This window comes from Protomyctophum bolini, assembly GCF_963924005.1.
Source record: "Protomyctophum bolini genome assembly, chromosome: 5".
Classification (NCBI taxonomy): domain Eukaryota; kingdom Metazoa; phylum Chordata; class Actinopteri; order Myctophiformes; family Myctophidae; genus Protomyctophum; species Protomyctophum bolini.
In genome coordinates, this window is record NC_137866.1 from 14156973 (window position 1) to 14182552 (window position 25580).

Sequence of the window (25580 nt, forward strand, 5' to 3'; positions counted from 1 at the left end):
GTGAATGGGTAAATGTAATGCACTTATGTAAAGCGCCTTGGATAAAGGTGCTATATATAAATGCACCATTTACCACACACACATACACAAGCACACAGACACAGATGCCCATGCACACATCCGCACACCCGTCCACGTTCTACACTTAAAAGCAATGTCTAGCTCCATAGGTGGCTGCCGTGGATGCCTAACGCCTCATTTGTAACTCCATGGTACGACAGTGTCTCGTGTTTTTTCCAAGCAAACAGTGGCATCGCAAAGATACGCCGTTGTGCAATGGAGTATAAATTAAGCTTAATGCAGCCTTCGCTGTTTTCGGCTGTTCTTCCAATATTGATTCTGCAAAGTAATAATGTGGTACAGGGAGTAATGAATAATAAGTATTTGTAGGTGCACTGCCTCAGACACCAGGCCATTCATGCATCTGTTATGCTTTATTAGGCCTCTGCTTTCGTTCCGTCACCTTCTCTCTCTCTCTCTCTCTCTCTCTCTCGCTCCTCCATCTCTCTCTCTCTCTCTCTCTCGCTCCTCCATCTCTCTCTCTCTCCTCCATCTCTATCTCTCTCTATCTCTCTCTCTCTCTCTCCTCCATCTCTATCTCTCTTACCCAGGTAAAAGGAGCTTTAGATAAGTTAGTTGAATCAACGCTACCGTGTGTCGTTGGAAAAGCTGAGATGCCACGGCTGCTATTTCACCGCAGCCAATTTGATAACAGAGATTTGTCAAGTCCCTGTTTGTGCTGAATCGAAGGAACTCATCAAATGGGGGGAAAGTGTATAATTACAGTTGATCGCTGGAGCTTGTCCTTACAAGATTTTTCAATAAAAGCTAAGACGTCCGCGTTTTAGCTCACCACGGGGGTTTATATATAACAGCTATCCGCCATTTTATCAAAACCGCAACCTCCAAAAACTTCTCAGCAAGTGCTCAGTCAGAACTCACTTTCTCCCCATTTTGGGGGTGGGTTTGGTTTGGTGGGGGCTTAATATCTCTCTGCTGTACGGATTTTGTAGCCATTGAAAAATGAATTAAGAATTAGAGCGAAGCAAGCCTAAATAATTCAAGCGGAATCCTTGAGCTCAAGTGAGGCCTGTTGTCCACAAAGACAAAAAAGAGAGCGGCTCCCCCTGTTTAGCCTATCTTGGACCTGACCAGCACCTTAATTCACACTTCAGATCGAACCAATCAATACCTTGGCATGGGGGGAGGGGGGCGGTGGTATGGTGCACAAAGGTACGCCTGTTCTGTTGCGAGCTGCAGAGGAATGGGAGTAGCTAAATCATGCATGCTGCTAACATTAATTGGCAGCGTGCAGTACACTCTCCCCCCTCAGAGGGGGGTGGGGTGGTGGACGGTGGTGGGGGGGGGGGGGGGTTCTTAAATGCAGGGGGAGGAAACAAGGGAGAATGGAGAGAGGGCACCGTATAACCCTACACTACTCTATAATTACAAGGATGTGTAAAATAAAATACCAAATGTACCAAAAAGTGATGAAAAGCCTACATCTAAAATGTATACCCTCCCCGTACAAACATTGTGAGAGAGTACCGTATCAGAGTTCTTGTGCGTGCCTGCGTGGACAAGTCTATAGCAGTAAGAACGGGAACCTATTGGGTATCAGAATGCACCTGCAGGACTGACATTTAGAAGTGTATTTCTCCTTGGGAAATGTTCCATCCATTTCCACCTTTCAGCAGCAGACTGAGCACAGCGGGTTTGAGCGTGTGCAGTGACGAGTGACTCACATCAGGCAGGTTAGGTTGTTTGCGCATGAAATCGGGAGATTAACGGGAGAAGTGCCAGTCGGGAGCACACAGCGGGAGAAAGTTCAAAATAGAAGAATAGTAGAATAGTCCCGCGAGAATTGGCACTGTTGGCAGGTGCGTGAGTGCACATTGTGTACAGTGGCAGAATGTCACTAGTACAGTATATGTATTGAAGTACTGTACTTAAGCACAATCTTGTGGTGCTTTTACTATACTTGGGTATTCAAATTTATACTTCTACTCCCGAGTCCCGACACATCTCAGAAAACGTTGAACCTAGAACTTTGACTTATAGCAGAGCATTTCTACTTTGTGTTATTGCTACACTTTAACTTCTGCATGACAACTAAAATCCAAGTACTTCTCAAGGTCTTCCACCACTGGTTCTCAGTCTCCCACTCAGACCTTCTTTGGACTGAGAGAGAGGATGAGCAGAAAAGAAAGAGTGGGGAAAACTGAGCAGAAGGAAATGAGCGAGCAAAGAGAAATGGATTTCTTCAGCTCTCCTCAAATCGTTTGTTGGGGGCGGAGACCTTGTATGTCCAAAACTGTTCCATTTTCTAAAAAAAACATTTTTTAAATGGTGAAAATAGCAGATGTACAAGCTCACAATGCGTCACATCGCGACCCGTTGTGAGCTTGAAGATGTAGTGCTATCGTCTTTGCTTTCGTGCGACACTCTTGATGATGAAGTAGTAGGGCATTAAGAAACAAAAAAGTGGAACTGTGGAGATGCAAGGTTTCAGCCCCAAGACAGTGACGATATGTTGTTGCAGTCTGCAGTGTTTCAGTGTGGCGTATCAAAGGGCTTCCACTGGATTCCATGGCTCGGGGGGGAAAGGGAAATGTAAAAAATAAAATAAATAAACCAAGAGAAAATTGATTGGTTACAGAATTGGTTTGAGGACCCCCCCCCCCTGATTGAGGAACATTAACCCATTAAACCGGAAAAACATCATTTTAGATTTTAGTGTTGGCTATTCAAAAATAGCAGATGTGCAAGCTCGAACCTGTACATCTGCTAATTTTTTGAAAAATCCTGAAAGTGCGGAAAGGCTTTTCCCATTTATATTTAAGTGGTTAATGGACACAGACATAGGATAGAACTACAGTGGTTTCAGAACTCGAATAGTGCCACTACAGCTGTTGAATTGATATATTGATCATAATGATTATTAATAATGTCTAGATTCACTCTGCCGTGTGCAGGTCGAGGTGCAACACAGTGTGAGCTTGTAGATTGTTGCCAGTGACAGAGACTATATCACCGCTGGCAGAAATGTGATTGTATCTCCATATTTCATATTTCCATATATGAAATTTCAGATCTATAGGCTCACAACCCTTCGCATGGCAACACGTTGTGAGCTTGTACATTTGCTATCCTCACTATTTTTGAAAATTCCTGAAACATTTTCGGCTATAATGACATGCCCAAAATATACGGATGCCAGTTTCGAAGTGTTGAGCCTGAAGGTTTTATAAATATTTAACCAATGAAAAAATTTAAAAGAGCTTGTGACTAAATAATAATTACTTTAGATCTCTTGGAACACAGATTATGTTTTCTTTTCCATTTCCTGAAAAGTAAGGGTTTTGGACATATAGGTTTCTACCCTACAGCGCTAACCGAGGGGCAATTGGCATAGCAACTGAATTTGGAGAAAGAAATTGCTCTATTAAAAATGTACTCTATTCCTTGCTGCTCTAACCCAATTTCGCTCACATCTTGGATTAATAATGTTTGTCTCATCTTATTTCATTTTATCACTTAGTATTTTATTGTTCTACATTAGCATTCATACTCTGACCTTAATGTGACATTGAGAACACTCCTGCTAATGGGAGCTGTGTAACATCTTAGCATCATTATGTTACTTTGACGAATTTTATAATTGCAATGTTCATACGCTGATTAAAACATGTGGAGTTATGTGATGATTGTCACATAATTAGAGTGCTATGTAGACGTTCATTTTCACAGGTTTAACAATTTGGCTTTTTTTTAAATACAGTTAAAGGGATAGTTCAGATTTTTTTTAAACTTAAGCTGTATTAAATACTTGCCATTAATATAGTGGTTGCAACTGTATTAATTGAATGCCCGAGTCCCGTGGTGGGAGTTCTGCTCTGGTTTTGGTCAATATTAAGTAGTTCCGTCATTTTGTGGGGGGCACTGGGGCCACGCAGTGAAATTATTTCACAGAACTAACGTCATTTGTATTGTTGACCTATTTCTAAAATGTTAGACAACTTTGACCCCTCTATCACATGGAACTATTGGGCGTAGTGATATTTACACAAAAAACATAGTTGCGTGTGATAGAGGGGTCAAAAATGAACAAAAGGTGCACTAATATTTAAAAAATAGGTCAACAATACAAATGAGGTTAGTTTTGTGGATTAATTTACTTTTACTGCGTGACCAGAGCAGAACTCCCACCACGGGACTCGGGCAATCAATGAATACAGTTGCAACCACTGTATTAATGGCAAGTATTTAATACAGTTTAAGTTTAAGTTTAAAACTCAGCATTGTGCAGAGACCTTTAGTCTTGTAAACCAAGGGATTTTACATTCCAGGTAATGCAGCAAAGTAGGGCTGGGTTTTATGACTTCAAATCATTTGGTTGGACTGTGGTTTATAAATGGGAAAAGGTATTATGACGAGACTAAAAGGGGTCTGTTTATCCGTGTTGCTCTTTTAGTTTGGGACAGTGGAACTTTCTCAGCACACTGTTGATGCTTATAGTGAACTTGGACCGTGTGTTTGGACAGAGAACCTGTGTTTGGACTGTACTTTGGTGTCCATCAGTCCATGTCCTCCCAAATATATTGTGTTGCTACAGTAAACACATAGCAAAGGTCTCACAGTCTCTGATGGGCAGGCCAGAGGATGACATGATTAAAAGTCTTCTTATTGCAAAATGAGCAACTTCACTGCAAACGCAAAACAACACAAACGGCTACAAAAAAACAACGGCTACAACAACGATACTCATGCAGATGGCATTCTAATCTTTCCACTCTTTTCCCCCCCTGAAGAACCTGCCTACCTAAAACACAAATGAGTTGGGCCCAGGTGAACCTTACACTCCTTTGTTCACTGATCAATCTTTTGATCCTGCGAGCACTGCGGTAGCAAACAGGAAGTCATGGTGCGTTTTTGCATCTGGAAGTCATTCATGTCAGTAAAGGCTTGTGGAATGGAGCGACTCTAATAGAAAGTGTTCTGATCAGGTTAGCACAGCAGGGTTATTGCAATATTGCCCTCGTCTCACCTTCTCTCACTTCCTCTCCCTTTTTTCGAGAATGAAGAATCTACTTTATTGTCACAGTCATATCAAGTGTACAGGTGTGAAGAAGTGGATGAAACTAGTTTTTGCAAGGTCCAAAAGGGCCGTTTTAGTTGTTTTCAGAAATGTAGAAGAAAAAGGTGTGTGTTAGATTGTTTAGACAAAAACACGATATCTACCTACTGTACGTATATACACATTAAACCAGCAGATACAATAGTATGTAGATACCGTATGCAAAAGTGGTTAACACATATTGGTAGGTCCTCATAGTAGCAGGTACATAAGGTGCAAAAAAAGAAGAAGAAATGGAAAGTACCAACGCATTGGCAGGTCCACTATAGAGTGTATGCGCGTGACATCATCATCAAACCAGGAAGTTATGCAGGGACGCCTATTGAGTGGCAAAAAACTACTTTCTGGCCTTGACAACCAACCCATGCATCCACACAGAATAGTCCTATCTAATTGCATTAAACAACGTTAAACAATGTTAAACTCACTTTGCATGTTGCTTTGCCACTCGATGTGCCATTTAATAAGCATGCGCATACCCTCTATAGCAAGCTAGAAACTTCACAGGTAAAAGTTCCACAGGGAAAGTAAGGTCTGCATAGAATAGAGGAACAGATCGACATGAAGGGAGGGAAACAAGGAAAGTGTTCCAGCCTGGTGACAGGCGCTGATCAGGCCATGTTCAATCAGTGTGATGGTAGCCAGGTGGAAGCCCAAATAAGAGGAAATCAATGGCAGTCGAATTTGGGCTGAAACTTTGCCCAAATATGGAGTGATAGGTCATAGATATATGTTGTAGTTGCACACCGCTCCTTTACATGTCTGTGTGTCTGTCTGTCTGTCTGGTCGTTTTTCATAGTTACCAACTCTGCGGTTAAGCCATACGTTCGTTCTCAATTGCCAATACATCTAAGGCTAGGCGTCTTAAGGTCCCTAATTCTGCACACTGATGAAAACGTTTGTTCATTCATCTGACATCATCTGAATAATAACAAAGTCAACTCACTCTTGCCACTCTGTCTACTCTTGCCACTCTGCAACTCACTACTTGTATCATCTTGGCTTCACATGAAGCCAAGTTCTGCCATCACATTGCAATGGGTGGGTCACACGGACTCACGGTTCATTTTTATGGACTGAAATGAACTCTGGATTTTGTTATTTCGCCTTTTCTGCAGGGTTCCTACTGGGCCATAGACAACAACCCCAAAGAGGACCCAGTACCCAGCAGGCCAAAGAAGAGACCACGCTCTGGAGAGAGGGTAGCCATTTCATTTTACAAACCTGTTTGCCCATTAATGTCAGTTCTAACTGCAACGGGGGTTGTAGTGTGTGTGTGTGTGTGTGTGTGTGTGTGTGTGTGTGTGTGTGTGTGTGTGTGTGTGTGTGTGTGTGTCACTGTGTGTGTGTGTGTGTGTGTGTGTGGGGTGGGGGGGGGGGTAGGGTAGGGTAGGGTAGGGTAGGGTAGGGTAGGGTATCTTGAATTGAATCAACCTTGACTCAATGTCCCAGGATACCTGGATACGTCCCACTCACTCCTCCTCAATTGTGGCACGCAAATCCTTTTCCCAAACAGTTTTAAGGGCAGACACCAGCTTATTGTCACAACTGTTGTCAAGAAGCATAGAGCATATAATAATGTATAGAAATCTCATGTGTCAGCCCAAAGAAAAATTATCTGTACCCTGGGGAGAGTTTGTGGGGAGCCAAATGTGCTTGTGTAAGTTCTAATTGCAAGAATCTCCAAATCCTGGCCAAATTACAATGTCATTATCTTCATATAGGTCGCAGAGGGTACAGTATGGATGTTTTTTTCTAAATGAAGGTGGATATGCCTATTGTAATCTGGTATTTGCCCATATCCCTGTTGAGAGGCTAGATTAGAACTGATCTTAAACATGTGAAAAACCTTCCAGACTCGACCTGAGCATTCGACCTGAGCAGTCGCATTCCCAGGAGCTCTCTCCAACCAAGAACCGGTAGCTATGTTTTCAACTTGTTCCGCCTTTTACCTATTCTTCATCCTATGGATTACGGACGCATGCTTTAATTCAACATGGAGTTTACACCAAGAAGAGATGGAACGATACGGAAACGAAGCAGAGGAGTTTCACAGCGATTTTTTCCTCCTAAATGGTTTGGAATGCAAACACATTTCTTTTGGGTCGGCGGCGATTCATGGCCTGTTAACAGCGAACCCGAATCGCAAGTACAAGCCCCCGACTGGCAAAATGGATCGCAGAACTGTGATTATTTTATGCCTGTTGCTATCGGGAGACATTCATTTCAATCCTGGACCGGTTACACGATCACAAGCGGTCTCACAAGCGAGACTGCTCCTACAGCAAGAGGTACTTCCGCAAGCCACATCCGTTTCCATCGCAACGCGCCACGGCTTCCAGAGCGCCGCCTCCATGGACTTGACCACGGACGCAACTCCAAGATCAGCCTGGGAACGCTCTCCAGCCTCTCCCCCACAGCATACAACCAACGCCAGCGGACCCCCTTATTTCACCGCGGGCGTTATGTTTGCTGAAGCCAACTCAGCGGCTGTGATCGAAACCGAGGAACACCCCCCCCTCCCCCACACCCCCAGTCAATCCAGGGCTACTGAGGACAAGGACAATGGCTTTGACATTCCACCGCCCCTCCCCACTCACACCTCAGCCACGGAAATTCCACCGCCCATCCACATTCACACCTCAGACTATTTCAACACCGACGAAATTAACACAATCGTCGAAACCAACGGCCTTCATCTGTTTCATTTGAATGTGAATAGCCTCAGTCGCAAACTGGCAGAGATCAGACATCTATTTCAAAACGGTAAGGCAAACATCCTGTGTTTTTCTGAAACTAAGTTGGACGAGTCCACAAAGGACCCAGAGATAGAAATAGAAAACTATACTGTCATTAGGAACGACAGAAACAGGCATGGTGGTGGCGTGTGCATGTATATTCACAAAGACACTGAATATGTTACTCGTACTGAATTACAGCATGATGAAATTGAAACTGTGTGGGTTGAATTAATTTTCAAAAATGCTAAATCAGTACTAGTTGGCACCGTCTATAGACCGCCTGATCAGCACGGGTTCTATGATATTCTTGAGGGGTGCTTAGCTGGGGAGGAATCTGTAGAGAAAATCCTGATTGGCGACTGGAATACGGACATGCATCGTAAGGAAGTGCCTGTGTTTAAATCGTTTAGTCGGCTCTGTGATCTGCATGGTTTCAGCCAGCTAATTACCCAACCCACAAGAGTGTGTGATTCTACTCAAACTGTCATTGATCTCATTCTGACCTCGGACAAATCCAGAATCTCCAAGAAAGGGGTTATTGTATGTGGGCTCAGTGATCATTTTATGATTTTCTGTACCCGCAAAATACAGAAACTAAAATTTGACTGTCACAAAACAGTCATATCTAGGGACCTCAAAACCTACTCTAGTGAGGCCTTTAACCTAGAACTGGAGAGACTGGATTGGTCCGATGTGCTCAGGAGCTCACTAGTCGAAGAAGCATGGCTTGGCTTTAAAACCAAATTTACAACAGTACTAAACAACATGGCTCCTCTGAGAACCATCAGGGTCAAAACCCGCTCGGAGCCATGGATGAATTCGGACATACTGACTGCAATGAAAGCCAGAGACAACAAATGCTCTGAACTTCTTAAATGCAAGTCCAAGCTATCCAAGCGCTTCGACAGTGATCTCCAAACCAAACTGTGCATCCTTAAAACCCAATGTAACAAGCTAAGAAACGGTGTAATTGCCATGACCAAATCAGCCAAAAGTAACTTTATCAATGATAAAGCCGAGGAAATCAAAAACAATCCTCGGGAGCTCTGGAAGCTACTAAACAACCAACTAGGCTGTGGTCAGAAACTTAAAACCAGGTTTACTAACATAAACATCAAATCAAATAACACCCTCATCACTGACAAGGTTGATGTAGCCAATCACTTGAACATCTTCTTTACAAACATTGCAACAATGCTGGTTAACAAACTGCCCTCCCACTCTGGGCGTTTTGGTGTAGAGCACATCAAAGGCTTCTACAAAAACCTAGGTGTTTGTAAAGATGATTTTAAAATGACAATGGTAACAACTGAGGAGGTACTTAAGAAACTGAGTGCCCTCCAACCCCACAAGGCCACTGGCCATGACAATATTCCCTCCAAATTTCTCAGAGACTCAGCCATTTCCATAGCTCCAGTCATCACCCACATAGTTAACCTCTCCATCAAACAAGGACAGGTCCCCAGAGATTTTAAACTGGCCAAAGTAACCCCCCTGTACAAAAAAGGGAGTAAATTAGAACCCGGCAACTACCGCCCTATTTCTATTCTAAGCTCCATCTCGAAAGTGATGGAAAAAATAGTCTATGAACAGGTTGAAAAGTATCTTGCCACTAATAAATTGTTGTACGAGTTCCAATCTGGTTTCAGAACATCCCACTCCACTGACACATGCCTTCTCTATTTGAGCGACCACATCAAACACGAGGTGGATGCTGGAAAATACTGCGGCATGGTCATGCTGGACCTCCAAAAGGCTTTTGACACCGTGAACCACTCCATACTGGTTAACAAGCTTAAAGCTATTGGTTTTGATAGCACATCAGTGAGCTGGATGCAATCCTACCTGGAGGGGAGAGAACAGATGGTGGAAGTGAACGGAACACTGTCCCCCCCCCTCCCAGTGAGCTGTGGCGTCCCACAAGGAAGCATACTAGGGCCTTTACTGTTCCTAATATATGTAAACGACATGACTTCAGCTTGTGACTGCAACTTGTTCCTGTTCGCAGACGACTCAGCACTGCTGGTCTCGGACAGGAACAAACTGCAGGTTGAAAAGACCCTCAGCTCTGAACTCGGTAGAATCTGCACCTGGCTCGCTGATAACAAACTATCCTTACACCTGGGAAAAACGGAATCCATTCTCTTCGGATCAAATAGTAATCTCAAAAAGGCAGATGGCTTCTTGGTTAGAGTTGGTGATGATATTATCACACGGAAGGATCAAATTACCTACCTAGGTTCCATCCTGGAGGCCAATCTTTCCGGTGATAAGATGGCCACCAACGTAATCAAAAAAGTCAATCAAAGAACAAGATTCCTCTACAGGATCTCCTCACTGGTCGACAAAAACACCTTGAAGACCTTAACAGGAGCCCTTGTACAAGGTTTCTTTGACTATGCATCCACCTCCTGGTACCACAGCACCTCAAAGGCCCTTAAAACAAGGCTCCAGACCTCCCAAAACAAACTGGTCAGGCTCCTACTTGGCCTCACCCCCCGAACCCACCTCACCCCTGCCCACTTTGACAGGCTGGGATGGCTTAGGGTCGACGACAGAGTACAGCATCTTGCAATGGGTCTGGTCCACAAGATTAGATACACCACCAAGATACCCATGTACCTGTCTAAATACTTCCTTAATGTAAACGAAGTCCACACCCACAACACCAGAGGGAGTGCAACAAACCATGTACAACCCAGATTCGGCACAAACAAGGGACTAAATTCTTTTCGCTCCTATGCGACCAAAATGTGGAACGCCCTACCAACAGTCATTAAGACATGTGAATCCCTTGGCTCCTTCAAAACTGCTCTCAAAGGGCACCTACGGATGGCTGCAATTCGAAACTGGCCTCTGTAAAAGCTGAATTTTTATCTGGATTGTACTATGTTTTTGTATGGACGTGGTGTTGGGTGCCTGCACATATGCACACATGGCATCAACGCATGGTGTTGTGTGCAGGCGCCCTACACTCTGTCTTTGTACTATGGATTGTACTATGTTTTTGTATGGACGTGGTGTTGGGTGCCTGCACATATGCACACATGGCATCAACGCATGGTGTTGTGTGCAGGCGCCCTACACTCTGTCTTTCGTTTTCTTTTCTTTTATCCCCCTGTTCCCCTCACTGTATATATATATTTTTCCCTTTTCGCTTCCTATATGATGAATTCCTGTTCTGTTCTTTAACTACATAGAAGTGTCTATTTGTTTGTCTCTAAATGTTTTGATGAATTGAACAATGTGGACCCTGTTGTAAACAAGTGTAAGGCTTAATTGGGTCGTCCACTCACAGTTAACAGTCTTTGTATTGAGTTTGTGCTTGAAATGTACTGTAATTCTGCAAACTGTTAATAAAGATTTCAATCAATCAAAAAACCCTGCGATTGGGAAAGGATGGGATGTGTTCTAACCGGCTTTTACAAAACGTATGCACGTTTTGTAACTTGTCCAATGAACTAAGCTAAGCTGAAAAAATCCTTCTTTCTTTCCTTCGGTATCTGCTTCTACCTTTGTCAATCTCAATTTCTTATAGTAGGATATCTATCCATAAGGGGCTGCGTTTTTTTTCTCATTGTTTTTCTCTCTACAGTATCTCTGTTTGTTGGTCGGCATGATTCCCTCTCGCTCCCCCTTTCTCCCCCCCCCCCCCCCCTCTCTCTCTCTCTCTCTCTCTCTCTGTCTCTCTCTCTCTCCCTCTCCCACCCCCCTTCTCCCTCTCTCTCTCTCTCTCTGCCCCTGGCAGTCTGCCATCTCCAGGGATACCGAGCACGAGCAGGCACAAAACGTCCAAGTGCACAATCGTAGGTGCTCAGCAGGGAGAAAAGAGACAGGTGCATGGGAGCAATAGAGAGGGAGAGAGACAAAGAGAGGGTGCTAGCAGCCAGAGAAGTGAGAGAGACATGGATGATGAGAGGGGATAGACAAAGATGTGATTGGAGAGAGAGAGAGATGAGAGAAACGAGAGGAGATGAATGTTAACAGGGGAGACAGTGAAGGATTTAGGGATCTGCAAAGGAAAAGGAAGAAGCAAGAGAAGGAGATAGGTATAGATAGAAAGAGAGAGAGCCAAGAGACAGAGAGCGAGGGAGCTACAGAGAACATCAGGGAGGGAGGGAGAGTGTTCTAGGCTTGCGTTCCAGTTAATTACCGTGCAAGGCCCGGGGGCTGCCATTAGACATATTTTCTTTCCCAGCCATTTTTTATTTATTTTTTATTACAAACATTAATTAATTCAGAGCCTTGTCATCTCATCTTACATGGACGTGCCCTTCGACCCCTTTTCTTACGCCTCACTTCCACCGTTTGGCTGTCACATGGGCACGGAAAGAAACGCTGTGGTTCTGTAAAGTGCTTGGAATTACAGCAGAGGAGGGTAGTGTTATTGTCAGACAAAAAAGGTGGGCTGGATAGCTCCCACTGTGCGCCATCGACTTTCCTTTTGTTGTCACACTTAAGCTAAACACAGTCAGGGGTGTCAATGTGATCTGTGTTCATGAAAACAGACAAAGTTAGAAGAAAGACTATAAATACCTTTTGGATGACTGCGTTGTAATAGTTATGTAGACACAGCATACATCATGTGTTTGTGCGTCAGCCTGTCTGCATGTGTGTGTATGTGCATGTACAGCGATGTGTTTATTTCACTGTATGAATGCATTGTGTGTGTGTGTGTGTGTGTGTGTGTGTGTGTGTGTGTGTGTGTGTGTGTGTGTGTGTGTGTGTGTGTGTGTGTGTGTGTGTGTGTGTGTGTGTGTGCTTGTGCATGTACAGGTATGTGTGTGTTTGATTGTTTGTATATGAAAGTATTGTATGTCCGTGCGTGCATGCATGCTTGCTTGCGTGCGTGTGTACGTGTCATTCTGTGCATCATTGCAGGTATTCTCTACCTATATATTTTCCTACCTCGTCCCCAAGCTCTCCTCTCTTCACCTTTCCGCCGTCGTCTTGCGTGCCTCTGCGAGGAAACGGTCGAATCCCCTTCCACGGGGAGTTTATCATAAATTAAAGATTGCTTTGTTGCCGACCAATCCTCTTACTCTAAGCAGTTTGGGGAGGCAAGCTGTCTTGAACCTTGAAATGAGTCAGAGAAGGAGGAAAAAAATGCCATTCAGTTTCTCTTCTTATTTCCCCTGCCTGCCTCAGCCTCACACCGACCTCTGAATAGTCTCATTCACACACGGCTAACCCTACGTTGGGGTCTTTGTGAGGATAGCAACAAAACTAACTCTTGGGTACACATTGAGCAAAATGGATGCTTGATTATCCTATTGGGTGACAATGATGTCACCGGCGGCAGTGGCTCAGGGGTAGAGTGGCCGGTAGAGCAGCCGGATGGGAACCGTAGGTTTCCAGTTCAATCCCAAGCTTCCCCAGAGTTTGTGTCGAAGTGTCCTTGAGCAAGACTCTGAACTCCTCATTGCTCCCCAAGTGCAGGTTGGTGCCTTGCATGGTTTCCACCGTCATCGGTGTATATGAATAGGTAATGCACAATCTTTGTAAAGCACATTTATGTGATCATCTCGCTGTGCGTCTGGGAACTTTAACTAAAGGCACTTGAACTAGTTCAGCGATCTGAAGCCGGCTCCATGGAGATTTCTCAGTATCTAAGGGTGTGTAAGGAGCCTCCGGCTAATGCCATGTTTAAAGTAATCATTCAAAGTGCACTTGTATTCAAAGCCTTTACAAAAATTAGTCCTATTCCTATTATGATTTTACATTTATATTTATACTTTTTATTAATTTGTTCATATTATGAAACGTTTATACAAATAATAATAATAATAATAATAATAATAATAGTAGTAATAATCTTTTAGGTTATGATTATTATTATTACTATTACTTGCAATGTTGAGTTCGAGGTTCTGCCTCAGACGCCCGTCTCTAATTCATCTTCATTATCAGTTTAATAATTTATGTAAAAATCGGAATAATTGAACAAAAAGAAAGTTCCATGTTTTAGTCAGACATGATACATCTGCTATTTTAAAATATAGGGGGGTATTGAAAATGAAAACACATGATGGGTTACATGGCAACATGTTAGTGTGGATGAAATGATTTTGAAATGGTGAGTGATTTCTGAATGCAAATGGTGACTGGTTTGGAGGATGAAGCAAGTTAGGGCCAGTCCACACCAATAGATGTGCATGCATAAAGTGAATGGAAAATCGAGTGGCCAATCGAGTGGCAAAGTGAGTGGTAAAGTGAGTTTAATGTCGTTTAACGTTGTTTAATCCAATCAGATTGGACATTTCTGGTAGGATGTATGGGCTGTCAAGGCCAGAAAGTAGTTTTTTCACTCGCTATAGGCGTTCCCGCAAACTTCCGGGTATGATGATGATGTCACGCGTATACCCTCTATACAACTCCTTGCCACTGCCATTCGGGGATAATGGCTGCTAGTAGTTGCAAGGAGTTGCATTGGACTGGCCTTTTATTTAGAGAGAGTTTTGGACTTGTTTTTACTCCCTCCCACTCATTTCTCTCTCTCCTTTCTCCTCCATGCAGGCGTCCACTCCATACAGCCTGGAGTCTGAGTCTCTGAGGATGGACTGCATCATGTCAGGAGGAGCCTCTCCCACTCTGGCCATTAACACTGTCACTAACAAGGTACATGATTTTATTAAAGTGTCAAATCACAACAAGTTGTCTCAAGACACTTTACATATAGAGCAGAAAACCGACAAAGATCCACCCAGAGCAAGCAATATTGCGACAGTGGCAACGAACAACTCCTCTTTAGGAAGAAACATCAAGCAGAACCCGACTCTAGGGTGGGCGGCCATCTGCCTCGTGTCGGGGGAGAGAGAGGGAGGGGGGGGGGGGGGTTGGGGGGGGGGGATTAGAAAGAAAGAAATAGAAGAAAAATAGACAGGGAAGGAGATACAGGAAAATACAAGTAGTAGCAATAACAATAATAATGAATGTAATAGTAAAAGTATAATATAATATGGTATAACAATGTTGTCAGATAATATATAATGTATAAGAATATTTAGATATAGTGTAGTGGTGTAATAATATGATAGCAGTCCATGGTCGTGCTATGTGAGAAGGCCGGGTCCACGGTCAGTGGAAGACAAAAGAGACTCCGGATGTTGAGTTAGTGGCAAACCTTACTGGAGCCTATACAGTGTTAATTACAAGCACTACTGGGAAACAAACCCACACAAACAACACAACAAAAGTGAGGGGTTGGGTGGAGGAGTCCCCTTACTCAGTTCTCAACCTTTTTACTTTGTCGGGTGACCGAGTACTGAAGACAAGTCTAGCTATAGGCTTTGTCATAGAGAAAGGCTTTTTAATCTAGTCTTAAATGTGCAGTGTCAGTCCCACGGACCGAAGCCGGGAGAAGGTTCCACAGCTGAGGTGCCTGGGAACGCCCTGCCTCCTATTTTAACTTTTGATATTTCTGGGACAGTAAGCATTTTTGCCTCAGAATGTCATGCTTATTGTAGGTTGTGTGTGAGTGTGCACATGCGTGTGCATGGCATGTGTAATGCTCTTGTACCTTTTATATATTATAATATAATATATAATATAATATAATATTTCTTGTATTCATTTAATTTGTTTCATTTGTTAATAAGTCTTGTCCAATGGGCTATACTGTATCTATCATTGTTTTACATGCTAGATGAAAACCAAAAGAATCCATGGAACTCTGTCATAAAATGGGGAGGAAGAAGAAGAAAAGGCCTGTTTTATGGCTACATTAATGAACTGCAGTTCATTAACCAATAATATAGAGGCTTCTTAATATTTTTCGCTGGACTCTTTTATGTGGTGGATCATTATTTTATTGGTCAGTAATTCATTCTAAATCTAATAAGATTTCAATTAAATACAGTTTTGTAGTTGTTGTTTAGTTGTTTGGTTTTCTCCTCCCCTACCAAACAGTGTGTGTGTGGGGGGGGGGGCTGGCTGTGTACACTCCAGTTTGGAACAGGAAAGGCTTCTTCATGCACTACTTTTTTATTGCGTGGAGATTAGACGAGACATAGCATAATGATATAGGACGCCCTGTGCTCAGGGCTATGAGTAATACTGCCTGGACGGGATCCATGCTAGTTTCAACTGTAACCAAGAGACGCTGTTAAAGCAATCTGTGTTTTTCATGCAGTTGTCATGTACACAGTGTGTACTGCACGCACGCACACGCACGGACACACACACACACACACACACACACACACACACACACACACACACACACACACACAGAGAGCGAGAGAGAGAGAGCTCATTTCAGCCATCAGCCAACTACCTTATGTTGACAGCTACTCAGCTAGGGCCTCATTCAGACACACACACATTCTGAGCTGGGCGTGACTGTTTGTACGAGGGGTCAGAGATCAAGTGGCCTCCATGACCTCTGATGCCTGTCTGATCTGGAACACACATGCATAAATACATGCACGCACGCACAAACCAAAGAGCAGATTTGTGCCACAGCGGGCAGCTCACATAACCCTGGGACTGGACGTGGAGTAGCCTCGGAAACCCAGACGTTTTTATTTCCAGGGAGGAAAAAAAAGTCTCTGACCGAGTCCACTTCAATTTGGCATACAGTAGCGCAAACGTCGATCACGCACCTTTGTTAAATTGACGCACACACGTACACACACACACTCCTCTCTCTCTCTTATCTGTCGCTCTAATTAATTAGTCTCATGTCGCGCAGCTGTGTCTAGATTCTCCCGGCGGATCCTGCCGGGAGCTGCCTATATGACATATAAAGCATAGGTGGACCCCAGGCTAGACGTGGAGTAACAGACCCAACACACTGACCACTTATTTTACTGCTCACTTATCCAGCTCTCCACTCGTGGCCTCCCACACCTTATCAATACAAACCCCCTGTTTGTCAGCACATTTATTCAACTCTCGTGTAATCAATGCCTTCAGTTTTATTTTTTATTTTACGAATTCCATCTGCCAGAAACATTTCTTTGCTCTCTAGCGAGTGTTCCTACAGTATATAGTACACATCGCTGCGCCCCAGCGTCCCCTTACCTCTGTTTCTGCGATGGCTGCTGTTTCACATTTCTCCATACAATTACACGTAGCCCAGAGGCCATGTTGGTTTTCTACTTAGCTTGTACTGACAGTAAAACACACCTGGAGATAAATGAAGCAGCTTAACCTCAGGGCAGTGCCTGTTGAAGCTCTCTGATCTAACCTGTGTCAGCAAGACCAGAGTCTTGTATCTAAATAATGACTTTTTATTTTATTGTATTTCAATTTTATGTTTTTTTTATGAGAGTTTTTAAGAGAATACACTGGAGAGAGACCGGGAATTACATTCAGCTCGGGTCATGAACTGGATTCGAACCATGGAGGCACTTTGCCTCCATGGTTAAATGCTCTAAATGGCTGAACCAGCAGCAATGCCTCAGCCTTTAGGAATTTAAAATATTTATCTAGAGAGAGATTTTCAGTTTAACCGCTGTGCATTTTTTTTTAAATGACACGGTGGGTTGGGTTGGGAATAGACTGTAAAGTTCCTCGGGTCCTAGAAATGTTCTTGGGGTATACTGGGAACTCATCCAGTTAATGACGTGTCGATCTCAACATTTTGTCATCATGGGAAGGAATCTGGGACAGAATCTGCTCCTTTACACCTAAATCAGTTGGGTGTGTCTAACTAAGCATATCTTAGCGTGCTTAGCATTATGGTATATATATTAGCCATTCGATTTTGGGATAATATGTTTGCAATTTATTTTGGCAGTAGTGTCAATCTTATAGGAAGGTGCACAGCGAAATCCATTTTTTTTAACTGTGTTGTTTGTGAGTAAAATGTGTGCAAGTTGTTACTTTAGCCTAATGGTGTCGCTAGAGGAAAAGCCACAGGCTTACCAAAATCAGTAGGGGCCGGGGGCAATCATCTTGATCACGAAGGGGCACATACAATTTCATGGCAGTCCAATCAGTAGTTTTTGAGATATGTTGTTTGGTACCAAAGAGGTCAACAGTGGTGACCGAACAACCCACTGTCCTTAGAACCCTGCCACTAGCAAGACTTAAATAAACGAATAAATAAACATCTTCAACACAGAATGCATTTTCTTTTGTACTAGAGAAAATATGGAGCAAAATCCCAAAATTGGAGTTGCAGGCTGGAGCTCATTATGCAAGAGAACGAGTAACTTTCGAAACCACTGTATTTATGTGTTGTGTGTGTGTGTGTGTGTGTGTGTGTGTGTGTGTGTGTGTGTGTGTGTGTGTGTGTGTGTGTGTGCGTGTGCGTGTGCGTGCGGTGGACACTAATTTGATCTATGCTCTGGATTATAATATCCAACATTATCTGCATCTAATATACTACTATCTATGTTCAAGAATACTTGCAATATGTGAACATGAATAAAAGTAAAAAGAGTAAAGTTAGTAAAGTGTGTGTGTGTGTGTGTGTGTGTGTGTGTGTGTGTGTGTGTGTGTGTGTGTGTGTGCGTGCGTGTGAACTGCAGGTAGCGCTGTACAACCCGGAGGCCGAGGGCAGTGAGAGTCCAGGCAGTATGGGAGGAAGCCTCAGTAACAGCCTGTCAGACCAGAGCCTGGCCTCCCTCAACCTCAACTCTGCTGTCAGCACGGGCACCAACGTACACAGCTACACGCCAGTAAGACCCTTATAGCACCCTATAAACACAGTTTCTAATCATTGTTTTACTATGTGAATTTTTGCCTATTTTGCCTATTATGCCTATTTTGGGGTGAACATTCTTTGGAAATACATGGTGTAGACCAGCGCAACGCAAGTTCAGCAACACAGTTGCGAGTTTGCGACACATTGGTTGGTAGCATGTACTGTAGATTGCCTATTCTCTGCCAAAGAGATTTGGTGTAGACTGGGAAAAAAGAGACAGACCAAGTATAGAGCCTTGAATAGGGTAGGGCTTAACCCCATTAAAACCGGGAAAGCATCTGTGTCATTTTTGGTTTTTTGCGTTGGCTATTCAAATATAGCAGATCTACAAGCTCACAGCCGCGAGCTTGAAAGTGTGAGAACTACTGATTTAGCATGTCAGGTCTTAATGTTTTAAGTAGTTAAAGGACCATGCCAGCATCAATACATGGCATTGTCCATGCACAGCTTCGGCCATACTGTATGTATGGTACCTAAATAAACATAGACAGTTTTCCCATTAATGGCAAAATATTTAGACAGCTTAAACCATAGGCTTATCTTTGTTTACATAATGTCCAAAGTTATTCAAATGTTTCTGAACTTACCTGAATAATTGAGTCAATGTTGAACAAACATAATTGGACATGAATGTTTGAATTGAGCTTGTAAAAATTAATGTTTTCTCCAGGGGCTATTTTCAGCTAGACTTTTCAAAGTTGACTTCCATGCCATACTGAAATGGACTGAATCCAATGGCTTCCTCCAAAATGAAAGAAAACGGTATGCTTAGGAAAATGGCTGCCAGCACACTTGACAGTACTGTCAAGCATGCCACGAGTCATGGTCAGTGCCATACACACGCCAAACAGCCATGGTCGTTTAAATGTACCTTGGCTGGTAATCCAGTCTGGCAGTGTGCCGCGGGTTCGACTACCGAATCCCGACGGCCTTTACTGCATGTCACTCTCCCCATTTCCTGTCAGCCTACTGTCACCCTGTCCCTCTATTAAAAAAAGGCGAAAGCCACAAAACATATCTTTAAAACAAGCTGTCAAAGGTTTGCATTGTTTGAGGAAGACACTGTTATTGGTTAGTAATGTTTGGTAACACTTTCTGAAGCTCATTTCTATATTGCATTATATTCTGCTTATAACACTGTAGAATTATAGTTATGACGGCTCTGGCATTTTTGGGCCCATGTATGTCGGCACAAACGTTATGCAAAGCTCTACCGATGAAGAGAGGGGCGCTCTTATCATTATACATCATCATACATCACCTCATGAACAACTGAATTTATGTGATTGGTTAGCCAATTTGCTCGTCTACATATGACGTACATTTTCCCTTCATTGTCAATGGCATTTAATGTTTGTGTTGCCGCAAATTTATGTCATATTTGAGGCATATATGACCTAATTTCTACTTTCATTGTCGAAATATTGAGACGTGTGTGGACCAAAGCTGTATAAGTTATTGGTTCGCCGATTTGCTCGTCTACATATGACGTAAATTTTCCCTTGTGTTTTTCCCTTCATTGTCAATGGCATTTAATGTTTGTGTTGCCACAAATTTACGTCATATTTGGTGGAAATTTGTCCTTTCACTGTCGATGGCAAATATTGAGATGTGTGGTGACAAAAGCTGTATATAGGAGGGGCTAGCGCCCCTTTAAAAATCACACCCATGTGAAGTAAGGGGCACTCTTATCACCAATTTGGTCGTCCACATATGACGTAAAATCTCCATTCAAAAATCCACACTATAGCTGAATATAGGAGGGGCTAGCACCCCTCAAAAACTAAGAATCTATCCAAGAACTCAAAACGCACACTCAGAGATATAACCAGGGTGAGTTAATTTACATCAAGGCTGGCTGGCTGGCCCATGTTCCCTACAGTTCCCTACAGTGCCTACGGTCTTGGCAGACTATAGTAGACCCCAGACTTGGCAGGCCATTGTACACTGACATATTTGGCCAGATATGATATTGGCTGCTTGGATGATTTCGTATCCATGTCAAAACAAGCTCCTTTGGCGATTTGAATCAAGTCATTTCAAGTTATGTGTGGGTTTTTTGTGTGATGAAATGATGACAATAAATTTCAGTTTTGAAGAGATAGATTAGATTGGCACAACTCACTGGTGGGGTTACAGCTATTCCATCCTGACAAAATACTCAAAGGAAATAGCAAACTATATGCCTGGAAATCATCAAGCATTCGAAAATATAATTGGAGCAGTATTCCTTGATCCCAAAACCACAGTTGACTCCAGGAATACTAGTGCTTTGTTCTTTAAATGAGCACAACCCAGTTCCTTTGATGACAGTGCTAATTGATTTGGTGTATGCTAGAGATATTTGGGGCAGTGATCATTAATTATACCAAATCCAGTTTTTCATGGATCTCATGCTTGCCATTTGGGGTATTAATGTTCCAGACGTGATTCTTTTTTTATAAACAGTGGTTAAAGGACCCCAACAGCAATGCATAACATTGTCTATTAATACACACAGCTTCAGCCATATTGTACATAAATATAGACAACTTTTCCCATTAATGGCTTTATTTAGCTATTTAGCTAAAATCTTGACTTGAAATTTAATAGAAAATGTAAGCTTTTCTCCAGGGACTCCAGGGACCTTAAAATGCATCAAAACTCAATGATAAATCACAACCGCTTTGACAAATCCACACTATATTTCAAATCTCACAATATTTTGCTTGTTGGCAAGTTTATCGGAATGAAATGAAATGAATCCTATGGCTTCCTCGCAAATCAAACATAGGCAAGCAGGGTATGCTTTGGAAAATGGTTACGGTAGTTTCAATGGTTGGAAATGGAAAATGATTTCCATTCTATTTCAGGAGTTTGAGGTTGAGTTTTGTGTGTGTGTGTGTGTGTGTGTGTGTGTGTGTGTGTGTGTGTGTGTGTGTGTGTGTGTGTGTGTGTGTGTGTGTGTGTGTGTGTGTGTGTGTGTGTGCGTGCGCCATTTTGGGGTATACTGTATGTTTAATTTCAAAAGCATTTTGAGAGTCCTCATCCTCATATGTGTCATGTAAAATGGAAATGAGATTCTCTCTGTGTATTTGATAAAAGAGTCATATATAGGCCACCAAAATACTCTACTCCACTATTTCCTTGAGGATTTCACAGAAATGCACTGAATTTGACTTGTTTCATTATGGGTGATTCACTGATTTCATATACATGTACACATACTTGACATGTTTTATTTGTCTGTATGTGAAAGAACAATAACAAGCTTAGGACTAGTTATTACCAAGAGTTAACATCCCAAATGTTAAGGCTGCTCTCAAGACACGCAAAGGACAGATTCACTCACACATGGACGCAGAGATTCAGTGCATTTAAAGATACCAGAACTCTTTTTTTCCAATCTGAATCTGACACATTTTTAAATTATGTTGACTATCTGTTGTATACTTTCAGTTAATCTCCAATGTAATTGATATCTTTGCTCCTTTCTTCATTCTCCCACCCCCCCTGGTAGCCAATTATTTGTACCCGTTATTTCCCTCCCCGATTTAGTCGTTAGGCCAATTGATTTCTCCCCGTACACTACTGTGTGTTGTCATTGCTGGCGTATCCTTCTGGCTCACTTGCCAGTGAGGAGCCCCACTGGGAGGACCTAGCCTCCGTTCTAATCCTCCCGCCCAATGCTCCTTGCAGGTGCTGCCCCAGCCCCAAAGAGTACTTTACCACTGCACCGCCCATGTATTGCTAATAGGCAAAAGACACCATGGAGAAACAGAAAGCAGAGCAAAAATGGCATACATCGAACCTCTACATTTATTTCAGAAAATGTAATGTAATGTAAACGCATTTACTTATGAAAACCTGCATCTCCCGTCTGCCAGTTAGTTAGTTAGTTAGTCACCACACACCTCCATGGTCACACCTCGTGACATCACACCTCCATATATGGTCACACCTTGTGACATCACGCCTCCATATATGATCACGCCTAATAACATCATGCCTCGTGACACGTCACGCCACCATATATGACCATCTCCATATGATGATCACGACACTGACCTCATCTAACCCTCCCTCCCCACCCGTCCTTCATGTTCTGACATTCCATATGTTGATCTGACCTCATCAAACCCTCTACACTCAAGACACACTCCATATATGTTGATTTGATCCCCCATGCCAAAGCGCCAGCGCCCGCCCAGCAGTCTGCCGTCACCCAGGCGGATGCGTGCAAGCGACCTCGCCTTTTTGGGGCGAGGTCGCTACTCACCCTCAGGGCGTCTTACTGGTATTTATAGTATGAACTTGAAATGTGCTCGGTAATGTTTTTTTTCTCTGAGATCATCTAAAAGCACAGTAACAATTCACACATTTTATTTGCTACTGGAGACAGGTTAACTAATCCTCAAGTTCCAATATCACCAGAGCTAGTTTCTCCCAGGAAAATGTTTGCATCCTTTTTTAGTGACAAGATTCAAGCTATATATTAGACACGTTTTTAACACCTCAGTGTCAATCAAAACATTATAATCCACAACGGGTTTCCACCGTGCTTCAAGCCAAGTTTAGGCTGGTGCGGTCCATCTCAGGAACAGGACTGGTATATCCTGGAAGGCACTGGAGCACTGCAGTCTCGGACAATAAGGGTGCAGGCAAACAGAGCGACAGTGTTCCGATGTCAATACATCTTCGTCATGTCATGAAATTACTTGAAAAGCTCACAATTTGCAGCACAGTGCACAGCACAGAGCCTTTCTATCAACCATTTCTATCGAGTCATTCTGCATCTCAGAGGTGGGCTGTGGACACTTCAGAAACCTGCCTACTATAATGACATAATCATTAGTAGGCATGTTTGGTAATTAAAAAAACCTCATCATTTTCAACTTTCCAGGATGAGAAAGGCTGTAGTTTCCATTCATTCGGAACCGTGCCCCTTTGGTAGGATGCAGGTTTCTGAAAAAACAAATTCATATTTGGTATAAAATGCAGTGTCGTTTTGCATACAGTATAATGCAAATTTACTTTGAGAAAAACGCATAAATGGCAAACACTGTAATGCTTGATGTTTGTCACTGTGCTTGTATTTCTTCCCTGTGCTAATAAACCCAATAGAATAAAATGTAACATTCGGGTCTTATCTTTATACGCAGCCATTTGCTCCAAAATTAGACAAACAATGAAAACCCCCCCACACACATTTGACATTATTTTTTCCCCCGTCAAGGCAGCTGTTCACCTTTCTACCATCAATCACTTTTTCCCTCTGTTCACCTCCCACCTGCATTACCAAAGGTCAGAACAATCTCATCTCGTTAACCTCTCATTTCTGGAGGCCATCTTCTCTCCCCTGTTTGTCTTGTCTTCCTACTGCACACCCACACCCCACCCCCTCCACCACACACACACACACACACACACACACACACACACACACACACACACACACACACACACACACACAGTCAGACACCTCAGGCCCTGTCATTCCAGAATCCAGACATTATGTATGGGGGCAGTGGAGGTGGAAGGTGTTAGTTCCGGTTCGTTAGCTGGTGCAGGTGAAACCCCTCCTGTCTGAGGGTGATTACCGGTGGCAGAGATTTTTCCGAGGCATCCTTTCTCTCTGGTGAGGTAGTTAGACATAAAGGCCACTGCCACAACGATGGAGGACGGACGGACGGGTGGAGGAAGATGGGTGAGAGGGGTGGGTGGGCTGGGGTTGGATGTGTCATTAATTGTGAGTCGGCTCACAATTTCGGAGGTGTAGAGATTGCAGGGAAGAACGTCTTCATGCTGTTAGATGGACGGTTCGTATAGGTGAAGAGAACTGCAGTGATATCTGATTGGGAAGCTTGACTGCTGCACAAAGTGAGACTTTGTTAACTGTGTATTGTGTTAATGGTTGGTACTACAGTACCACTTCTTCATCTGTGGAACTGATCATTGCTCTCATCTCTCTCTTTCATCTCTTCTCAGTTTCTGTCTGTCTGACCTGTGTCTCCTCTCCTCTCTTCCCCTCCTCTCCTACTCTCCCCACCCCGTCTCTCCTCTCCTCCAGGTGAGCGGTCACTCGGAGCCCTCCTCTCAGTCGCTGAGTCTCCAGCAGCCCGCTCCCGCAGCTCCCCCGCCTCCCCCTCCCCCCCCTCAGCCCCAGTACGGGGGTCTGCCCGTGCCGGAGGCCAGGGAGAAGCAGCTCTGTTTCTCCGACTTTGAGGATCTCAGCGCCTCCTTCCGCAGCCTCTACAAGTGTGTCTTTGAGCAGTACTTTTCACAGCAAGGTACAGTATATGTCTTAGCGTTCGGCGTGTGTGCGTGTGCGTGCATGCGCCTGTCCAATCTACACATTGACATGTTAGTATGGGGGGGGGGGGGGGGGAGGGGCTACTGTATATGTAAGCCTCTCAAAGTGCCCCGTCAGGCTTTCCTGCATGCACATAATTAACTGTCAAGCGTAAGACACTGCCCTATCGCAATCACTGTACACAAAATGTAACATTGTTTTGATAGTAGCAGTAAAAGCATTTGAACACCCAGCACACGCACACACACACAGATGCACGCATGCACGCACACACCAATCCGCCTAACTATTGTATTGTAATAAACAAACAATCTATTGTTCCACATATCTTCAGTTTACGGCTTGCTCAGTCAAATGAGTAAAGGCAATTAGGAGGAAGTAGACTTTGGTGGAAGCAAAGGAAAGTAAGAAAACACGCGCGCGTTGGCGGCCAAGCGGAACAAAGTGTTATGGGGGTTCTGTAGCTTTGATAGCAGCTAATTAGATTGGTGCTAACATTTGTGAAGCGTCTCGTTAATTGCTTGCTGAAGATTTCCGTCAGGTCACTGGGCCTCCGCCTCCCGCTTGGACCTGCCACCCCCACGAGCCCCCAGCCCCCTTCTCTTGCACACAGTCACACACACACACACACACACACACACACACACACACAGTATGTATTTCTTCTACGTTTTGAAATGGATGCGCTCTGTTGGTCTTGCCACAACCCGCTGCCCGTCCCATCTATCTCTTGACAGGGTCACATTTCTGCTCAAT

The 25580-nt window shown here is 43.5% G+C and overlaps 1 protein-coding gene across 4 annotated transcripts in view; it reads left to right on the forward strand.

Annotated features, from left to right (window-relative positions):
* The window catches only part of LOC308315311 (forkhead box protein J3-like), a 72589-nt gene that overhangs the window by 33781 nt on the left and 13228 nt on the right, over positions 1–25580 (forward strand). For all 4 annotated transcript variants that reach the window (XM_080763239.1, XM_080763236.1, XM_080763238.1 and 1 more), the window contains 4 exons: positions 6256–6339; positions 14395–14496; positions 18357–18506; positions 24582–24801. In XM_080763239.1, coding sequence (XP_080619365.1) covers positions 6256–6339; positions 14395–14496; positions 18357–18506; positions 24582–24801 — 556 coding nt within the window. The remainder of the gene's footprint in view (positions 1–6255; positions 6340–14394; positions 14497–18356; positions 18507–24581; positions 24802–25580) is intronic.